The sequence below is a fragment of the Pararge aegeria genome, chromosome Z, assembly GCF_905163445.1.
Source record: "Pararge aegeria chromosome Z, ilParAegt1.1, whole genome shotgun sequence".
NCBI classification, from domain to species: domain Eukaryota; kingdom Metazoa; phylum Arthropoda; class Insecta; order Lepidoptera; family Nymphalidae; genus Pararge; species Pararge aegeria.
Genome location: NC_053208.1, coordinates 21,005,449 through 21,023,604, shown reverse-complemented (window position 1 = coordinate 21,023,604; position 18,156 = coordinate 21,005,449). Strand labels below are relative to the sequence as shown.

General features: G+C 36.6%; 1 protein-coding gene across 2 annotated transcripts; it reads left to right on the top strand.

Moving 5' to 3' along the window:
- The first annotated feature begins 994 nt into the window (after nt 1-994).
- LOC120636155 (succinate dehydrogenase [ubiquinone] flavoprotein subunit, mitochondrial-like) lies at nt 995-17,431 on the top strand. Of its 2 annotated transcripts, none has more exons than XM_039907487.1 (14): nt 995-1,013; nt 3,377-3,425; nt 4,035-4,166; nt 4,964-5,037; nt 6,779-6,951; nt 10,098-10,253; nt 10,628-10,785; nt 12,212-12,376; nt 12,665-12,864; nt 13,417-13,608; nt 14,058-14,202; nt 15,170-15,297; nt 16,305-16,412; nt 17,160-17,431. In XM_039907487.1, the coding sequence occupies exons 1-14, from the start codon at nt 996-998 to the stop codon at nt 17,310-17,312; spliced, it is 1,851 nt and encodes a 616-aa protein (XP_039763421.1). In that variant the 5' UTR covers nt 995; the 3' UTR covers nt 17,313-17,431. The 2 variants fall into 2 exon arrangements, with proteins under 2 accessions (XP_039763421.1, XP_039763420.1); XM_039907486.1 differs by having other exon boundaries at nt 3,975-4,166.
- The last annotated feature ends 725 nt before the right edge of the window (nt 17,432-18,156 follow it).

Sequence of the window (18,156 nt, the reverse complement as noted above, 5' to 3'; positions counted from 1 at the left end):
GATGTTTTACCACAAATGGCCATGCGTGAGCCAAACCATCAATGGGCGAATTACTTGTGATGATAAACAATGTAGTAGTTGTAAACTCAGTATGAACTAAAAATAACTTGCATCACCTGAATATCATAACTTTGTATGCCATAAGACGCCTACATACGGCAAATCTCTAACCGGAGTACACTATTGTACGTTTAAGATTACACATACGAGCAGTGGCGTGCATAGAGGATATGCACAGGGTACGCAGGTGATATAAAATAAAGAAAATCTCTAGTACGAGTCATAAATACTTAAGGATAGGCTTTTTATAACTCTTACAATGCCTATCCCTAAGTATTTTATAATTCGTACTGGAGATTTTATATCATCTGCATACTGCATACTGCTTACATCTGTAAGTACTAAGTATTGGTTTAATAAATTCGCGTACTTATACTGACGCGTACTTAGCAGCAGGTCGGTAATGAGACAGACTGTTAGTGAAGGGCAATCGAATCGATTAGTTATTTTGTATTTTTATGCAGCAAACATAACACAATTGTAATATAAAAACTGATAAGAAATTGTTTTAATGATTGATAAGAATTCACAGTTGGTACAACTTTAATCCCCTCGTGTAGTAAATAATACCTAAATAATAATACTAAAAAGGATCTGATGGGGAGATCTAGATTTTTCCGTAGGGCAAGCATGGGCTACTTTCGCATTTATATAATATTATTAGCATGGATTGAGTGAAATGACTAATTTATGGTATTTTTGGGTTTGGTAGTTTCAATTGGTTGTTTGAGAAGTAAATGGTTTATAACGTAGTGTTTGAATCCTCTTTACTCTTACGCATGTTTATATTTATACGTAAGCAAAACTGGCAGTTTCGATTTTAGCTTTTTATATGACACTAAGTCCATCTCAAAATATAAAACTAGAACTATAATTGTATATATAAACAGTAAATATTGATCGTTCTTATTTATAAATTAAGTTTTGAATTCAATATGATATATACTATCCTGGTAAGAAGTTAAATATAACTGTTATGTATTACTAATACTAAATATTAGATAGGTGTATGATTGTTTTGTGATGAGCCAATAAATTGTATTTTAGGTTTAGGTGTCAGTTATAATTAATTCAAATACTAAATAATATTCTATGATAGTCGGGAAATGTATATTTGTAGCAATCGTAGGTCCATCTTAATAAACCATTGTGCACAAGTTTTCAATTTTATTGGTCCATCTTTGCTTATGATCGAACTTTATAAAACTATTGTCACTCAAACTTATTCACCCTTCCACCTTATAATGGTGAAAATTCAAAAATAAACAACACACAAAATTACACTAGAGCAAACAAAGATAAACCTAAAAACAGTTAACATGTCATTTAAGAAGTGCAAAGCCTAACGAGATTCTCAAATTGTTCAATTTAAGAATCTCATTAGAACGCGGAAGCATCATAGACAAAATAAAACCCATAGACATAAAAAATTAGCAATAAAATTACGCAGGCCATTATCAAACTGATTAATTGAAGCTTATCTTCTGGTTCCGGCTTATTTTCAAAAAGGGGTGCAAAAAAGAACACAGCAATGGCCCATTATCACACTGCTAGTGATTGATGAAATTGCGGAAGAATTTAAATGCAATAACACAACTTTTATAAAGAAAATCAAATAGTAGCAAGCCAACAATTTGGTTTCCAGCCTAAAAACTACACAATTATTATTATCAAAGTTAACCGACTGCTTCATCACATGTATTGATAACAAAAAGCAGGTGTTGATGGTTTTCGTCGACTGTAGCAAAGTCTTCGATGCTCTTTAGCATGACAGTCTTATGGGAAAAGTAGATGACACTAGCAAGGGAGGCATGTTTTAAGTGTCCTTGTTGGACCCCGGAGCCTATAAAGTGCCTAGAATGACCACCTAGGGGGTTTTAGTAGTAGAAGAAAAACAAAAGTATATAAATAGTGCTGTTCTGCTTTCCGAAAAGACTACGAAATATTTCGGTATAAGTAGATTGTAGATATGTGTAGCCGAAGGTTCAAAGAATATCGTTTTCAAGAGTTACGTGTGATGGACTGGGTTTACGTGCGATATATAAAATGGGCATAAGAGAGTCATTAAGGTTTAAATTTAAAGAAGTTGAAATAATGACGGTGCATAGTCAGTACATATTGGAAAATTTAATTTATGTCCATAAAAATATCACAAAATTTAAAAAGAAAATGGACTCTAACAATATAAATATTAGAAACAGAAATAAACTCGTAGTGCAGTTTACTAGGCTATATAAAATTGCTTATTCATTCAAGGGCAATTGTATATTATTTTATAACAAATTACCGAATGAAACCCCTAAAATGTCTCTCAATAAGTTCAAAGTTCGTATAAAACGTAAGCTTACAGAAAAATCCTATTATAATGTCAAGGATTACTTAAACGATAAAAAAGCGTGGGTGTGACTTGCTCTAACTTCATAGCTTAATATTAATTTACTGTGAGATGGTGATAACAAAAAAAAAATTACCCGGCTAAGTTTGTTGTGGACTCTTCTTAGACCAGGGCGCGTTTGGAACCAGGTTTAAGTTGTCAAACAAAGATATCACAATCCCCTTACAATTATGTATAAATAAATAAATAAATATACTATGACAATACACACATCGCCACCTAGCCCGAGCCCCAGAGTAAGCATAGCTTGTGTTATGGGTACTGAGATGACTGATGAATATTTTTATGAATAATATACATAAATACTTATAATATACATATAAACACCCAGACACTGGAAAACATTCATGCTCATCACACAAACATTTTCCAGTTGTGGGAATCGAACCCACAGCCTTTGACTCAGAAAGCAGGGTCGCTGCAAACTGCGCCAATGGGCCGTCAAAACGCATATGAACGCAACGCGTATGAATTCTTCATAAGTCTGTGAAAGGCCTAAATTGATACAGAAATTTTGAGTTTGAATTTCGAAATATATGAGCTGAAAGAACATCCTGTTCACGCGCTATATTATTTTATCAGCGCACTTATGAATAAATAATGTGGCTTTGATGGTGAACTTAGATGGTGGCACGTTTAAACGACAATTGGACAAAAATAATATCATAATAACATTATGTTAATGAATGTTCCTGCCAAGATGCGCAGATTCCCGCCTCAAACAATGTTGACAATGGATGAAGGTGAAGGTACCTACAGAGTACTTCATAAGTTAATATTGTAGGCATACTGGCATTGATCGCCTCCATAGCTCTACCAGCGACAACGCATCTTGGATTTGTGTAAAAAAAAAAATGGTTTTTGAAAAGAGCGAAACCCTCATCAATATATGTAATTTAATTTCGGTAAAATTTATCGCAGGGTGATTTTCGAATAATTATCAAGAATAATATCCGGCAGCTCCTCAAAGGTATGTCTCAAGTCTTAGCCTATTTTACGATACAATTATATTGTAGTTTAAATGTTTACGATTTTTTTTGAGAATATTTAGAATTTTACTGTTGTGTCAGTACCTTTAGAATAATCATAAGTTTGTTCAGCAGTTTTGTTTTGCTATTTTAATGTATGATCGGCGGAGGCTTCGAATTTATCATAAAATCAATTTATCACTAGTGAAGTGTTTTTTACTGACGATTGGTAGAAATATCGGTATCCATAATAATTAGTAATGTAGTAAATTTGGAGTATTTTTTTATTTTATCCCAAAATTTTAATGAATTAGACTTGACTTTAACATTTTATTCTATCATGATAATTTTGCTAAATCGTGTAATGTAGACAAATATTTTGTGAAAAATTTAGTCAAGATTAATATATTTTTTATTAATAGCTAAGTTATTGCAACCTGTTTTTTTTTTTAATTTAAAATTAGGACTAAGCAAATGGTTCGCCTGATGGCAAACAACATTTAGCAGAAGGTACTGACTAAGGACCTTAATATATTTTTTGTTTACCGCAGTATCGAAGCGCAAAGGCTCATATACGATAACGCAGCACCAACACGACTGCTTGGTGATAGGTGCGGGTGGCGCGGGTCTACGTGCAGCTGTCGGTCTTGCAGAGGCCAAGTTTTCCGTTGCACTTGTCAGCAAACTGTTCCCTACCCGGTCTCACACTATTGCTGCACAGGGTGGAATGAACGCTTCAATAGGTAAGACCAACTTGGTTTTCACATCTGGTCGTTAGTATCTAGTTTTGACGACCTGCCTGGCGCAACGGTGGGCGCTGTGAATTTAAGCAGGAGATCCCGCGTTCGATTCCCGGCAGAGTCAATTGACAATTTAAAATTTCTGAATTTACTCTGGTATAGTGGGGGGTGCTTTGACAAAAAAAAACAGACCTTATGAAACTAAAAAGCAAGAAACAAATATTTTCTACAACATTATTAAGTAGGTGCCAAGTTAAATTTAGTTCTGTAGTAATCTCGGTTAATTCGATTTATTTTTGAAATAACAGAGAATAAAAAAAGCTTTGAATGTTATGCCACGACTATATATAAGACTCAGACATTAGGATTATACCGTTTATGATAATAAAATGCTTTATTTAAATCCATACAAAATGATTACAGATTATTAAAACTAACAATAATGAGAATGTATAAAATGATTATGATTTAAGATAAAATTGTTACCTGTATTATAATGTTAAACTGTTTTTCTTGTATGGGGGTCCATACAAGAAAAACAGTTTAGTAACTTTGGGTAAAAGCCTCCTCCAAGGCAATCCACTGGTCTCTATCTCCCACCAACTATCGCTACTATTTCATCTACCCATCTCCCACATGGCCGGCCTCTCGCTCTAGTACCCCATGGTACGAACCAAGTAACATGCTTAAGAATGAATACCGTTGACCTACCTTTAGTATTAATTTATATATAATATAAATTAATGAACCCGCAACCCGGTTAATTTAGATATTAAAAGTTCAACTTGTTCAATATACAGGCAGCATGCATCAGGATGATTGGCGCTGGCATTTCTATGACACTGTCAAAGGATCAGATTGGCTCGGCGATCAGGTAAGTGAATGTTATTATTATTTTATTTATTTATTTCAATCTTCACAAATTATTTAGATGTGTTATATTTATAGGTTATAGTTATTAGGTAGGTACATTTACATGGCATAATATCTATGTTTAATTGTAAAACAATCCAATTGTTCATTGACTACTGAACTAGTATAAACTGTGTTTCAGTAGTAAGCCTTCCTCAATTATACTGGAAAATATAATTATTGTGCCTGTCTAATCGCTCGCTTCTTGCCCTGACCCCATGTTAAGTGGAGTCGGTATAACATGCCCTTTCCTTCAACTCAATTCCATTAGCCGTCACCAGTGGCGTTCATACAGGGTATGCACAGGGTATGCAGATAATATAGAATATAGAAAACTTAAGGATTGGCATTGTAAGAGTTATATAAACCTAGCCTCAAGTATTTTTAACTAGTACTGGAGATTTTCTTTATTTTATATCATCTGTATACCCTGTGCATACCCTCTATGCACGCCACTGGCAGTCACCTACCACAGAGACCACCTACTGATACCATAAACTTTGCTCCGCTTTGTATTACCATAACATACCATTGGCTACCACCTCAACCTTTTTGAAATTTACTAAAACTTCGTAATAATAGGTAGGCAGTAAGTTATTTTAGCCACTATTGAGGTCCACTGCTGGACATAGGTCTTTTGTAGGGAGTTCCACAATCCACGGTCCCGGGCCATATTATTATTATTATGTTTAGTAGTTATTACTTTAAGCACTTAACTGGTAATTGAAGAAAGATTTCAATAAAACCTAAAACAAAACGATATCTTTGTCTTAGAGTACTTTACCCTTAATTTCTTATATTAAAGCAATTTGTTTTTCCATAAAAAACACTAGTTTCTACCTACCTACAGCTTACGATCGTGACATGACCGAATTAATAAATCATATTTAGGTATATTTTTATATCAAGTGTTTTTGAAGAAAAATAATATCTCTATTACTCCTTAATATCTACATAATTAAATCCTATAGTATATTTTATTTTACGAAAAATTCATAAAATTTGTGTGTCAATCTTAACTAAGCAAAACTTGTTTAAAATTTTCGTGTAACATTGATTTTTTCCAATATAGTCGGAAATAATATATCCGTTTACTCTGTTTAAAACTACGCATTAATAAGTAAGTACTCGTAGTTACTTTGAGTTCTTTGAAACACATTTAGCAGCATTCATCTTGGCCTCGGCAGAGATCCCTACTAAGCGATAAGGCCGCCTTTTGTGTTCCACTTTGTACTCTTGTACGAATACGTGTAAATATATTCATAATATCTACAATCTACATACGTCGATCTGTGACAGAGATAATGAGATTTCGCGGTATTTTCAATATTATACAGTACCCATTTACCAATAGAGTACTGACGTACAGAATAATTTTAACTACAGACAACATATCAGTAAAACTGCGCCAATAATAAACATCATCATCATCGTGTCCACCCATTACTTACCGGCCACGTACAGTACACGGGTGTCAGTGGCCCAGTGCGAATTGGTGGACTTCACACGCCTTGGAGAACACTATGGAGAACTCTTAGCCATGCAGTTTACCTCACGGTGTTTTCCTTTACCGCACATAACTTAAAAAAGTTAGAAGTGCGTGCTGGCATTCAGACTCCGCCCCCCCAAAGTCGCAACCACTAGAATTACACCGCTTTTTTACCTCAACGACGAGAATTTAAGATTACGTAATTCTTTTTAAGGACTCTATCCAATACTTGACTCAAAACGCTTCCAATTGCGTCTTTGAACTCGAGAACATGGGAATGCCGTTCTCGAGGACCAAGGAAGGGAAGATTTACCAGAGATCCTTTGGAGGTGGTACAATAAAGAATGGAAAGGAGATGGCGAAGCGGACCTGTGCAGTGGCTGATCGGTGAGTAAATATTTTTTTTTTTAAATAATTGGTTGTCTGTAAATTCGGCTTACTGACGATAGTTGAACGTGACAACGTCGTAAGAAAATACTGATGGAATGGTTGTTGCATTTTTCAAAAGAAAATTTTAATTTTATTTGTTTGATAGATATTATCGTTGCTATAAACAATTGACACCACATTCACTTTTCACTGCACTTCATCCTTGCCGAAAACATGTAAATGTATTATTGTATAGAAGCTGTCCACGCGGACGCATCGCTCACTCAAGTAGGAGAGAGACAGATGTCAAACGCGGAGGCCGACTGTGCCTCTTTGTCGCTCGTTCCGCGCTCTCGCTTGAACTTCAAGCCTTGAATGGAACGCCTCAGAGCGAGGTAACGCCGCATACGTCATGATTTTTCATGCGTGCAGCCGGCTCCATCGAATTATAAGACGTTGTCACGTCAAAAAAGCTGCTTTCAAAATAGTACTTTCCTAAAATAGGAACAAGGTTTTTACATCCGCTGTTATATACATACAACGTGTGAATGTACAAAATAATACTTCAGAGGCTTCAGAGGCTGTAGAGGTACATGATTTACTATCTCTGAGGCTTATCTGTGAAACCGATACGCTATTGTTTTCGAGTAAACCATTGTCATCATTTTTACTGAAAGAAATCAGATGCAAAAGTAATATCAAGTGACTCATGTCACTTTATTAGGTACGCGTGGCGTAGCGTAGGTACTATACACGTGTCGACCTTTAATCTTCAATAGGGTTGTCATAAGTAAACACTTAGAATGTTATGAATTATTTTGTATGGAAAAATATATATGTTCCTTTTTATTTAATATATTTACAGGGTGATTCCTTATGAAATATACTCGTGCCCACCCTTCAACAGTATTTCGTAATTCTGTTACACGTTATATAGATATTATAAATATGTACATACAACAGAGACCGGTATTTTATCATCATAATTTGAATGGCCAGTAATAATTTTATTTTTTTATTCCACTACAAGTTAGCCAAAGCCTGCAATCTCACATGGTGGAACATTAGTCATTATGCTATCTAAAATGATAACGGACTGATCTGTTAGGTATATATCAGTAAAGGTATCGCTAAGGGGTATTGAACCCATACCCCTACGTGATATCGTTACGGAACTCGAAATAGCTTGGCGCTTCTTCTTTGTACCTGTCACGGCCAAACCTCCCGCCAGAGCACTTTTGCAATTCAGAAATTACAATTCAGAAATTGTAAATTCTTAAAATCATAATTTCTGAATTCATATTCATGTCTGCCGATCGAACCCGGGCCCTCTCACTTATAAGATCACAGCGCTCACTACTGCGTCAGGAAGATCGTCAAAATCTATATATACGTATTTATGTAAGTGTACAATGGCGCCACCTGCACAACTTTGATAACGTATATTTTAGGAAACGTCGTATAATATTATTATTTTTATTTATATTTGATGCTAGCTAGTGATTCTGTACAACGAAATCTTGACATGCTCGTAACGACATCTGGTGACAAGGAGCTAAACTTTGAACCCAACTTGCACTGCCATCTATGGCAGGCTCAAAGCGAACTGCGAACTACAAGCAAACTCCCAGTGTCCGCAAAACTCTGGTTACCTTTTCCCGAGAACGGGAATTTCATCAGAACCTAGCTTGGCAAGTTCATAATAGATGGCGCTTTACATACTAGTTACGACTTCAACTGAATGCATTCAATTATTTTGATTTGTAAACACAGTTAGTAACAAATCAAAGTAATTGTATTGATTTCAATCATTATTTAAATGATAGGTTATGCTTTTATTAAATTTAATATTTAAATTATAAAACTGGTGTAAAGCATTTTTTTTTAATTATTTAAATGTTCAGCCGAACCTTACAACGCCATCTATGTTGAACTCAGGAATTAGCTGTGGAACAGCGCTATTTGTATAATATATTTAGATACCTTTCCCGGCATTAGTAACGCGAACTTGTTTGATTATTTTAATATAGATGGCGCTTAAGATTTAGCGCTTAAAATACAGGACAACCCTGAATATTAGGTAAATGAGCTGTATCGATAGATGCTATACATTAAATATTCAGTCTTCCGATTAACAAGATAGGTAATTCAAAATAAATACAGATGACCTATGGTAATGTTAGTTCTAGCTGACCCTGACTTTTGTTTCTTACGCTGAATCGTTACGCTACTAAACCTGAAATCTGAAAAATATGTTAAACATGATAAAATATTTTTTTGAATTATTTCTCTTTAAGATTCATTAATATATTATAAACATAATTATATCATAGAGTAAATTGAACTGAACGTAGGAGACTTTCTACGGTCCTAAAATAGGACCTAAAGTGTTTACGAGTTAATCATATTATTATTCTATAAGCCATAGACTTTAGGTTGTTACCTAAACTTTACCATTTTGGTACAAAGCTCATAAAATAGTGCTTTTTTCCACTCAGGAGGGGAAATCCTCATGTAGGTACACCCGCAGCGCTAGGTAGTGCCGGACCTTTACCGGCTAAAACCCCCCAGTCACCTCGTTGACCGTTTACCCGCCTTACGGCCACGACACGACGACGATTTTCAAACACATGCATGCAAAGTACATGCATCTCCCTGATTCTCTTTTCCCAATGCCTGCAAGGTACTCCATAAACACGCCATCGCCCGTAAGGCACTGCGTCAGTCGGTAAGATAATCGGCCATGCTTTTTACTCGTCTATCGTTCAATATTAGGAATGAGTCGGTGTGTCCATCTGCCTTTGGTAGACGTATCCCACTCATTTTGCCATCTCGCGAGTGTACCTGTTGAGCTGAAATTGCGAGATCGGAGTTTTTCGGTTTTCTTGCTTCATCCGTCGATATGGTTTTGTAGGCAGAGCATACTCGAAGTGCTAACACACGCTGTGCCTTGAGAACCCGGCTTCTGTTTAAAGCAAAGGTCATCGCTGGCTCCCAAACTGGTGTAGCGTACAGGATAAAATAGTGTTACAAGTTTACATTATTATAGATTCAATTCTATATAGATATTATTTACAGGAAACAAATCTAATGTTTTGTCTGCACCTTAATAATTATAATCACTCGACATTGCATTTTAATTGTAAAATAATAACTAATTACAGCACAGGTCACGCCCTACTGCATACACTATATGGATACTGCACGAAGTATAAGAGCATTGACCTCTTCAACGAGTTTTTTGTGCTAGATTTGCTAATCCAAGACGGAGCTGTCATGGGTGCTCTGGCATTGGATATGGACGATAGCAGTCTCCACAGGTGCAGTACAAATAATATACTTATAGATGGTCATTATCAACTCTTTACCAGCCCGTGGCACGTGTCTCCTCCCAAAATGAGACAGGTTTAGGCCGTAGTTCACCACAATGGCTGATTGGTGGACTGCACACGCTGGCTATCGCCGCTTATAATTATAAATAATACATGTTATGCGATTAACTATTCGGGTACGATGTCGCATAGAAACGGATTAGGGGTGTGAGTTTATTGGGTGACTGCAATCTCACCTGCTGTAAGTGATGCCGAGGGACTGCCGGGGACGAACCCGGGACCTCCCACTTATAACCACAGCGCACACCACTGCACAAGGAGATCGTCAAAACATAAAGTCCTAACTTTTAAATTTCTTTTAGATTCCAAGCTAAAAATACCGTGATAGCAACAGGCGGCTACCCCCGTATGTATTTCTCTTGCACGGCAGCTCATACTTGCACAGGCGATGGTGGCGCAATGTGCTCTCGAGTTGGCATTCCACTACAGGATCTGGAGTTCATACAGTTTCATCCTACTGGTAATACTGATATGTATCTTCATTATTCACGGCCATCGGACTGATTGTAACAAAAGATTCCATGAATACATTTCGCTACGACGCACTATTATTATGGAACGAAACTGAATAATTTATTTTCATACATTTTGTACGTATTTCTACTGTGTTTTTTTTTGGATCATTTCAAATGGATACAATACAGATAATATTGTAATGTATTATATCAACACAAAGGATTTGTGTATGGGGCTCATAAGAAGGCTCAGAGTCACTCAGCGGGCGATGGAGACAGCTATACTCGGAGTATCTCTTCGCGATCGAATCAGAAATGTGGAGATTCGTAGAAGAACCAGAGTTGCCGACATAGCTCAACGAGTCGCTAAGCTGAAGTGGCAATGGGCCGGGCACATAGTTCGGAGAAAGGATGGACGTTGGGGTTCCACGGTGCTGGAATGGCAGCCTCGAACTGGTAAGCGCAGCGTTGGTCGATCCCCAACGAAGTGGACAGACGACATTAAGCGCGTCGCAGGTAGCCGCTGGATCCAAGCGGCACAGAACCGTGGAATTCGGAACTCCCTACAAAGACCTAAGTCCAGCAGTGGACGTCTATCGGTTGATATGGTGATGATGAAAGGATTTGTAGTATATACCTATTTACGAGCTTGAGCGCGTTTAGCCGTCGTCGGTTCCGGTTGTATTCACTAACTTGGGATAATGGACAAAAGATGCCGGAGGCGGGTCCCTAGCAGTGGGACGTTAAAAGGCTAAGAGTTGAGATACGTAAGTAGTTGCGGCTACTAAGTCTTGCCTGGGACTTTATTCTGTAGCTCAACTAATTTAAAAACTTCTGCTGTAATGATGAATTAGGTAGTGATCATTTTGATTATCAGAGATATATAAATCTGTACTACGGTCTTCATCGTTTGTTATGTATATTAGTAAAAACCTCGACAGTTACTTACTAACATTATAAATAAATAAATAAAATAAATTAATATACTACGACAATACACACATCGCCACCTAGCCCCAAAGTAAGCATAGCTTGTGTTATGGGTACTAAGATGACTGATGAATAATTATATTAATAATATACATAAATACTTATAATATATCGATAAACATCCAGACACTGAAAAACATTCATGTTCATCACACAAACATTGTCCAGTTGTGAGAATCGAACCCACGGCCTTGGCTGAGAAAGCAGGGTCGCTGCCCACTGCGCCAATCGGCCGTCGACATTAAATGTATTATACTCGCTATTACCCGCGTTTTTCGTCCGCGATTATTACAATATTTTTTTTAAAAAGTACTCTCTACAACTAACTCTGTGCCAAGCATCAAGTTGATTGGTTGCCTTGCAAACTAACACACTTTCACATTTTTAATATGTATTTCGATTCGATTGAACGCCTAATAAAAGCCGTTTGAAAATATCTAGGCATGTACGGGTCTGGCTGTCTGATGACTGAGGGTTGTCGCGGCGAAGGCGGATATATCGTCAACAGCGAAGGTGTACGCTTCATGGAGAAATATGCTCCTAAAGCAAAAGATCTCGCTAGTCGCGATGTCGTCTCTAGGTCCATTGCTACGGAAATACGTCAAGGTATTATTTTATTATTTCGTTATTTTATTTGAATGGTTATTACCTTTCTAAGCTAACCATCATCCAGATTGTTATTAAGCGAATTAACTTAAAAAGTTACGCTTTTCAGTGCAAAACTTCCGACAGCTGAAATTAGCGCAGCGTGGAGCGATCTCTTATAAAAAAGTCAGTGCCCAGCTGTGGGATATTGATATTAAAGATTAAACAAATTTAGTTTACATGGTGGTAAATAGAGCCGACTGTACATATGATATTACATATTTTAAATGTTCTAATTATTACCTTTAGGTAGAGGAGTTGGCCCAAAGAAGGATCACGTGTACCTACAACTTCACCACCTCCCAGCGGAGGTTATTCGTGAACGCCTTCCAGGAATTTCGGAAACTGCATGGACCTTCACTGGGGCTGATGTGTATACACAGCCCGTGCCGATCGTACCCACTGTTCATTATACCATGGGTGGTATACCAATCAACTGGAAGGGAGAAGTAAGAATTGTTTTGGATAGCAACAAGACAATAATTAACATTAATTATTATACATTTAACATTCTTAATTAACCTAATAATAATGCATGTCAAAAAAATCTATCCTAGGTTTTTTAAGTTAGTAATAATAGGAGGGTCAATTTCCGTCAACTAATAGTACATACACAAAAAAATCTATATAAAACTAGCGTACCACAGCGCCATCTGTCGGGCTGATTTGTGAATCTAAACCATTCAGGGTGCCACCCAAATGCATAACAAAAAATTCATTCAAATTCCAGCCGTTTAGGAGGAGTTCAGTAACATACACACGCATACAAGAAATATATAATAAAGTATCCAGGTTGGCAACGAAGCCCATAATATAGCCAAGTCTTGCGTAATAAAATTCATAATAAAATTCATAATTTTTGTATTATCACAATGAGATGCGCCATTTGATACCATTGCTCGGGCTATTAAATATATTGGTATGGAAATTATAAATTCCAATAGAAACTGATTTACTTTATCCAGTGTTTGATAAGACAACGGTTCTTCTGAACTTTTTAGGCATTGAAGTATGAAGGTTCAGATATTACCATGAAAGGACTCCACTCAGCTGGGGAAGCGGTTAGCAACTGCCACGGTGCTAACCGTCTCGGAGCCAACTCTATCCTGGACATTGTAGTCTTCGGCAAATCCATTGGTCTCAACATACCAAAAATTGCGAAGCCGGGTGACAAACTACCAGAGTTGAAAGATGTAAGTTTGATTTTGATAAATATTTTAAGAACTTTTTAATTCTCTTGATAACCCGAAAACCATGAGGCAATCAACGTCAGTTCCATATTCAACTAAGATTGTAAGATCAGGCCATTGCGTGACTTTAAAGTGGCTACTTTTTTTATAAAGAAATTTGATGAAAATATTGTTTTCTTCTTTTTAGAGATTTTATTCTGTGCAGTGTAAGATTCGCTTTACTAGTACTAGTATGTCCATCTGATTGTTAGTGGAAAATATCTATAAATATTTAATAGAGAAACTTTTCGCAAAGCATGCAAGTAACATCAACCTGAGGCGTATACTGCAATGTAGTGGTTCTCGGGACAAGTTCTGTCACAAAAAGTTCTGTCATAAATACTACTACTCCTACAAACAAAAACCTCCACTATTACTAGATACAACTACTTGAGCTATTATTTTTTTTAAAGAGCATCTGTGACGAAAGTCTGGATAATTTGGAGAGAGTGCGCACAGCAAAGGGATCTGTGTCGGTTCACGAGTTAAGGGCAAAAATGAGGACCACCATGCAAAACAAATGTGGTGTCTTTAGAGACAAGAAGCTACTGTCCGAAGGTTAGCTACGATAGTTGGTTTGTCCTTTGTTTATCATCATCATCACATCAACCTGTTACCCACTCACTACAGAGCACGGGTCTCCTCCCACAATGAGAAGGGGTTAAGGAAGTAGTCCACCACGCTGGCCCAGTGCGAATCGGTGGACTCCACACACATTTGAGACCATTATGTTGAACTCTCAGGCGTGCAGGTTTCCTCACGATGTTTTCCTTCATTATCTGTTATTTGTTAAATCATTTTTAAAATTAATTTTGTGTATGCGTTTTCCCGACTAAAATATTATAAATGCGAAAGTGTGTCCATTTGTATGTTTGTGCTTCTTTCACGCCCTAACCGAGCAGCCAATTGACTTGGTTGGTGGACGGAACGTAACTGCTTTTTATTCCGGGAAAACAAACCTTTTTTCATGGGATTTGTAAAAAAAACGGTAATAACCGCGGGCTACTGATAGTAGTAACATAACTGTTTTCTATAGATTTTTTTTATTTTGTGTATGATTCGTCGATGCAAAATATCTTTGAAAAATCTTTGAGCCACCGATAAATTAGACTTCGTGCATTAATTTTTTTCAAAAAATATCTTCATCCTCAATTCAACCGATTGACGTCCACTGCTGGACATAGTTCTTTTGTAGGGAGTTCTACAATCCACAGTCCTGGGCCGCTTGTTTCCAACGGCTCCCAGCGACTCGCTCGATGTCGCCTGTGCACCTCGTTTGGGGCTGACCAACGCTGCGTTTACCGTTGTCGGTCTCTGAGCTATACTCCCCGCCCCCGCCAATTGTGAAAAATACTATGAACATTTTCTTCAAAGTTGCTTAATAAAATAGTGTTATCACTATTCACTGACTCAATAGGTTAAGTCATTGCAGTCTTCTAATTAATATCCACTTTGATTGATTGAAAACAAATAAACGCTTATACTTAAGGATGGAATTTCATAGTGGACTTTTGTGTCATCACAGCCAACACCGAGATACAAAAATGGTACCAGTGCTTCTTCGACATCAGACTTACAGATCAGCGCAAGAACTGGAACAGTGATTTGATAGAAGCTTTGGAGCTGCAGAACATGTTACAAACTGCTGTTCAGGTAAGAATAAAAGAAGAACTAAAATTCATAATTCCTAACCCTAGGCCTATTTTATAAGCACCCTTCACACGTCAAGTCTGTCTGTTTGTAGTGAAATTACTACCACTACTACTACTACTACTACTACTACTACCGGTTCGGAAGACAGATTCCACCGAGAAATTTTTGTTTAGAATGAGTAAAATTTTACTGTAAGAATATCTATTAACTAAGTGTATTATGTGTTTCGATTGGCAATCGAGTTGTACATTATGTGGCTAATCATAACTTGCTTCAACGGCGAAGGATAACATCGTGAGGAAACCTGCAAGCCTCAGAGTTCTCCATAATGTTCTCAAAGGTGCGTTGAGTCCACCAATTCGCACTGGGCCAGCGTGGTGGACTACGGCCAACTTCTTGTCCGGTGTTGGTTGTGTTATGACGGTGATAATAATGAAACATTAGGCAGTTAATTGATACAAACCAATTATAAAATTTTATAAATTTTGAACTTACATTCTAGGTTTTTCGTTTTTCTACCAGCTTTTGTATATTTGGTTAAAAGTAACTTTTATTTCTATGGTGATTTTCATCCATCTTTTTGCATTAGCCATAATAAAGTTTCAAGAGCTTAGTTTTAAATAGAATAATTGCTCATTCTCATTCATTTTTCGGTGCGGATTGGTGGACTTTGAGAATATTATGGAGAACTCTCAGACATCCGTTGAATCAAGTGATGTCTTAAATGCTTAAAACGCACATAACTAAGATAAGTTAGAGGTGCTGGAATTCGAACTACACCCCCTGAAAGTAAACCAAAGTCCTACCCAGTAGGCAACATTTTTTAATCTATTAAATACTTAATAAATTTATTACAAGCAGATAGATAAAAAAATATTTTTTTTTTTCGACAACTCTTTGTTGTTCCAAATTACTATAATAGTTTTTCTTGTGTAACCGTTCGCTATTACGTACACCTAGTACCCCAGGAAGAATGTTTGACTTATGGTTTTATTTTATTCATTTAGGTGGTCGCTTGCGCTTTGAACAGGACAGAAAGCCGTGGTGCACACTTTAGAGATGACTTTCCGAAGAGAGAAGATGAGATGGATTTCAGCAAGGACACAAAAGGACAGGTAATCTTATATTTATTCATTTTAAAAAAACGCTTAACACTTTGCATTGCCTACATAATGCGTCTCCTGTTTTTTATGTTGTGCATAATTTTGGTCATGTCCTGTATTTGTACAACAAAATAGAATAAATAACACCAATGATCCCGTGTATCTGTACGTTTATCTGTATATACGTTCATTTGTACCACGTCGTATTATCGGTTTGCCCATCAGTTAGTGCGCCAAAGATTAGGATATAGTTCGCATCTAAACCGATTAAATTGACCGATTGTAAAAATAAAAGATGTTCACAATATTTCTCTTATTTAGCGCAACCGGAAAATTCATTTCGAATACCTACATAAGAGTATGATGTACATAATCTATTATATGTACGGCATGAAACAAGTACGGTAGTTTGAATTTCACGTTCGAAGCGACAAAGAAGCTGAGATTGCAATGATCAATCTAAACGCGTTCAATCATAAGACGTTTATAAACACTTGCGGGAACGAAAACAGGCTAAACTTTGAAATACGTTCTCAAAAAATTTGTCGTCGCTCTCAAAATTATTACGGAAACAGACTATTCACTCGCGATTCGCGCTTCGAACATTATTTCAAATCTACTATTGCTCTGCTTTCTAACTTAATCTGGACATTTTAATTTAATTATAACCAACCGAAAGCCAAAAATATTAAGAATTGCGGAAAGTGTGAAGAATAAATATATTTTGAAAAAATTGCACAAGATAAATTTTATTTGCAGACAGCAAAACCAATTGAACAACATTGGAGGAAACACAGTTTGTCCACGTTAGATTCGAAAACTGGTAAAGTGACCATCACATATCGACCCGTTATAGACAAAACATTGAACAACGAAGTGCAAACAATCCCTCCTGTACCGAGAGTATATTAATTTAGTGTATTTTTATGAGTGTTATTTATATCCATATTATCTGAGCAATACGTTGTTTTTTGATATATTTGATTTGGTGTGTTACTTATATATAGAGCCAATAAAATTTGTAACTTTAATTTATTTTAATACTAGATAGATTTTTATACATTTAGTTCTGGGCAAGAGTATGGTGCTTTCTCTAGTACGTTTAGCTAACTACTGCCCGCCACTTATTAGGTACGCTTTTCGTTGGTTTCTTTAAAGCCCGCTGAATCCCTGGGTAAAAATTTCGTCAATATTGATGTAGCTCCTGCGCAGTACAAATTTATATAAGATTAGTTTTTTAAACCTCAATCCAGGGTGTTTTTTAGGACCAAAAGCTTATACTATGAAATTAATCTTAATTAGCTATTCTCCGCAAAAAGCATGAATCTGTACGGTGTAATTTAAAATACCTTCAATCTATATACTCCTCACCAAACAGTTGTTCGGCAATGTACTCATCATATACCATGGAATTCCGAAAAGTTACGCCTGTTGATATCAGAATTCAAGCTCTTATTTTATTTATTTGCCAAGTTACAACAAGATTGTTGAAGCATTTGAGCCGAACATATTCGTAGGTAACAGACATTCAAACATACTTTCGCATTTATAATATACCTAAGTGTGGACTCCTCGTTGGTCTAGTGGTGAGAGTTTTGGACTGCAGATCACGAGACCCTGGGTTTGATCCCCGGGTCGGGCAAGTGAATAAGTATGGGGTTTTTCTATCAAGAAATTTTAAGTACCAGCCAGAAGTATGTAAATTTTTGGTGATTCATCTCCGTGTCTCGGAGTGCACGATAAACTGCTCTTTCTG

Excerpts from the sequence above, each read along its gene's own strand:
- LOC120636155 (XM_039907486.1), top strand. Across the intron at positions 6,952-10,097 it reads ACCTGTGCAGTGGCTGATCG|CACAGGTCACGCCCTACTGC; the intron begins GTGAGTAAATAT and ends AACTAATTACAG. Across the intron at positions 12,865-13,416 it reads CAATCAACTGGAAGGGAGAA|GCATTGAAGTATGAAGGTTC; the intron begins GTAAGAATTGTT and ends TGAACTTTTTAG.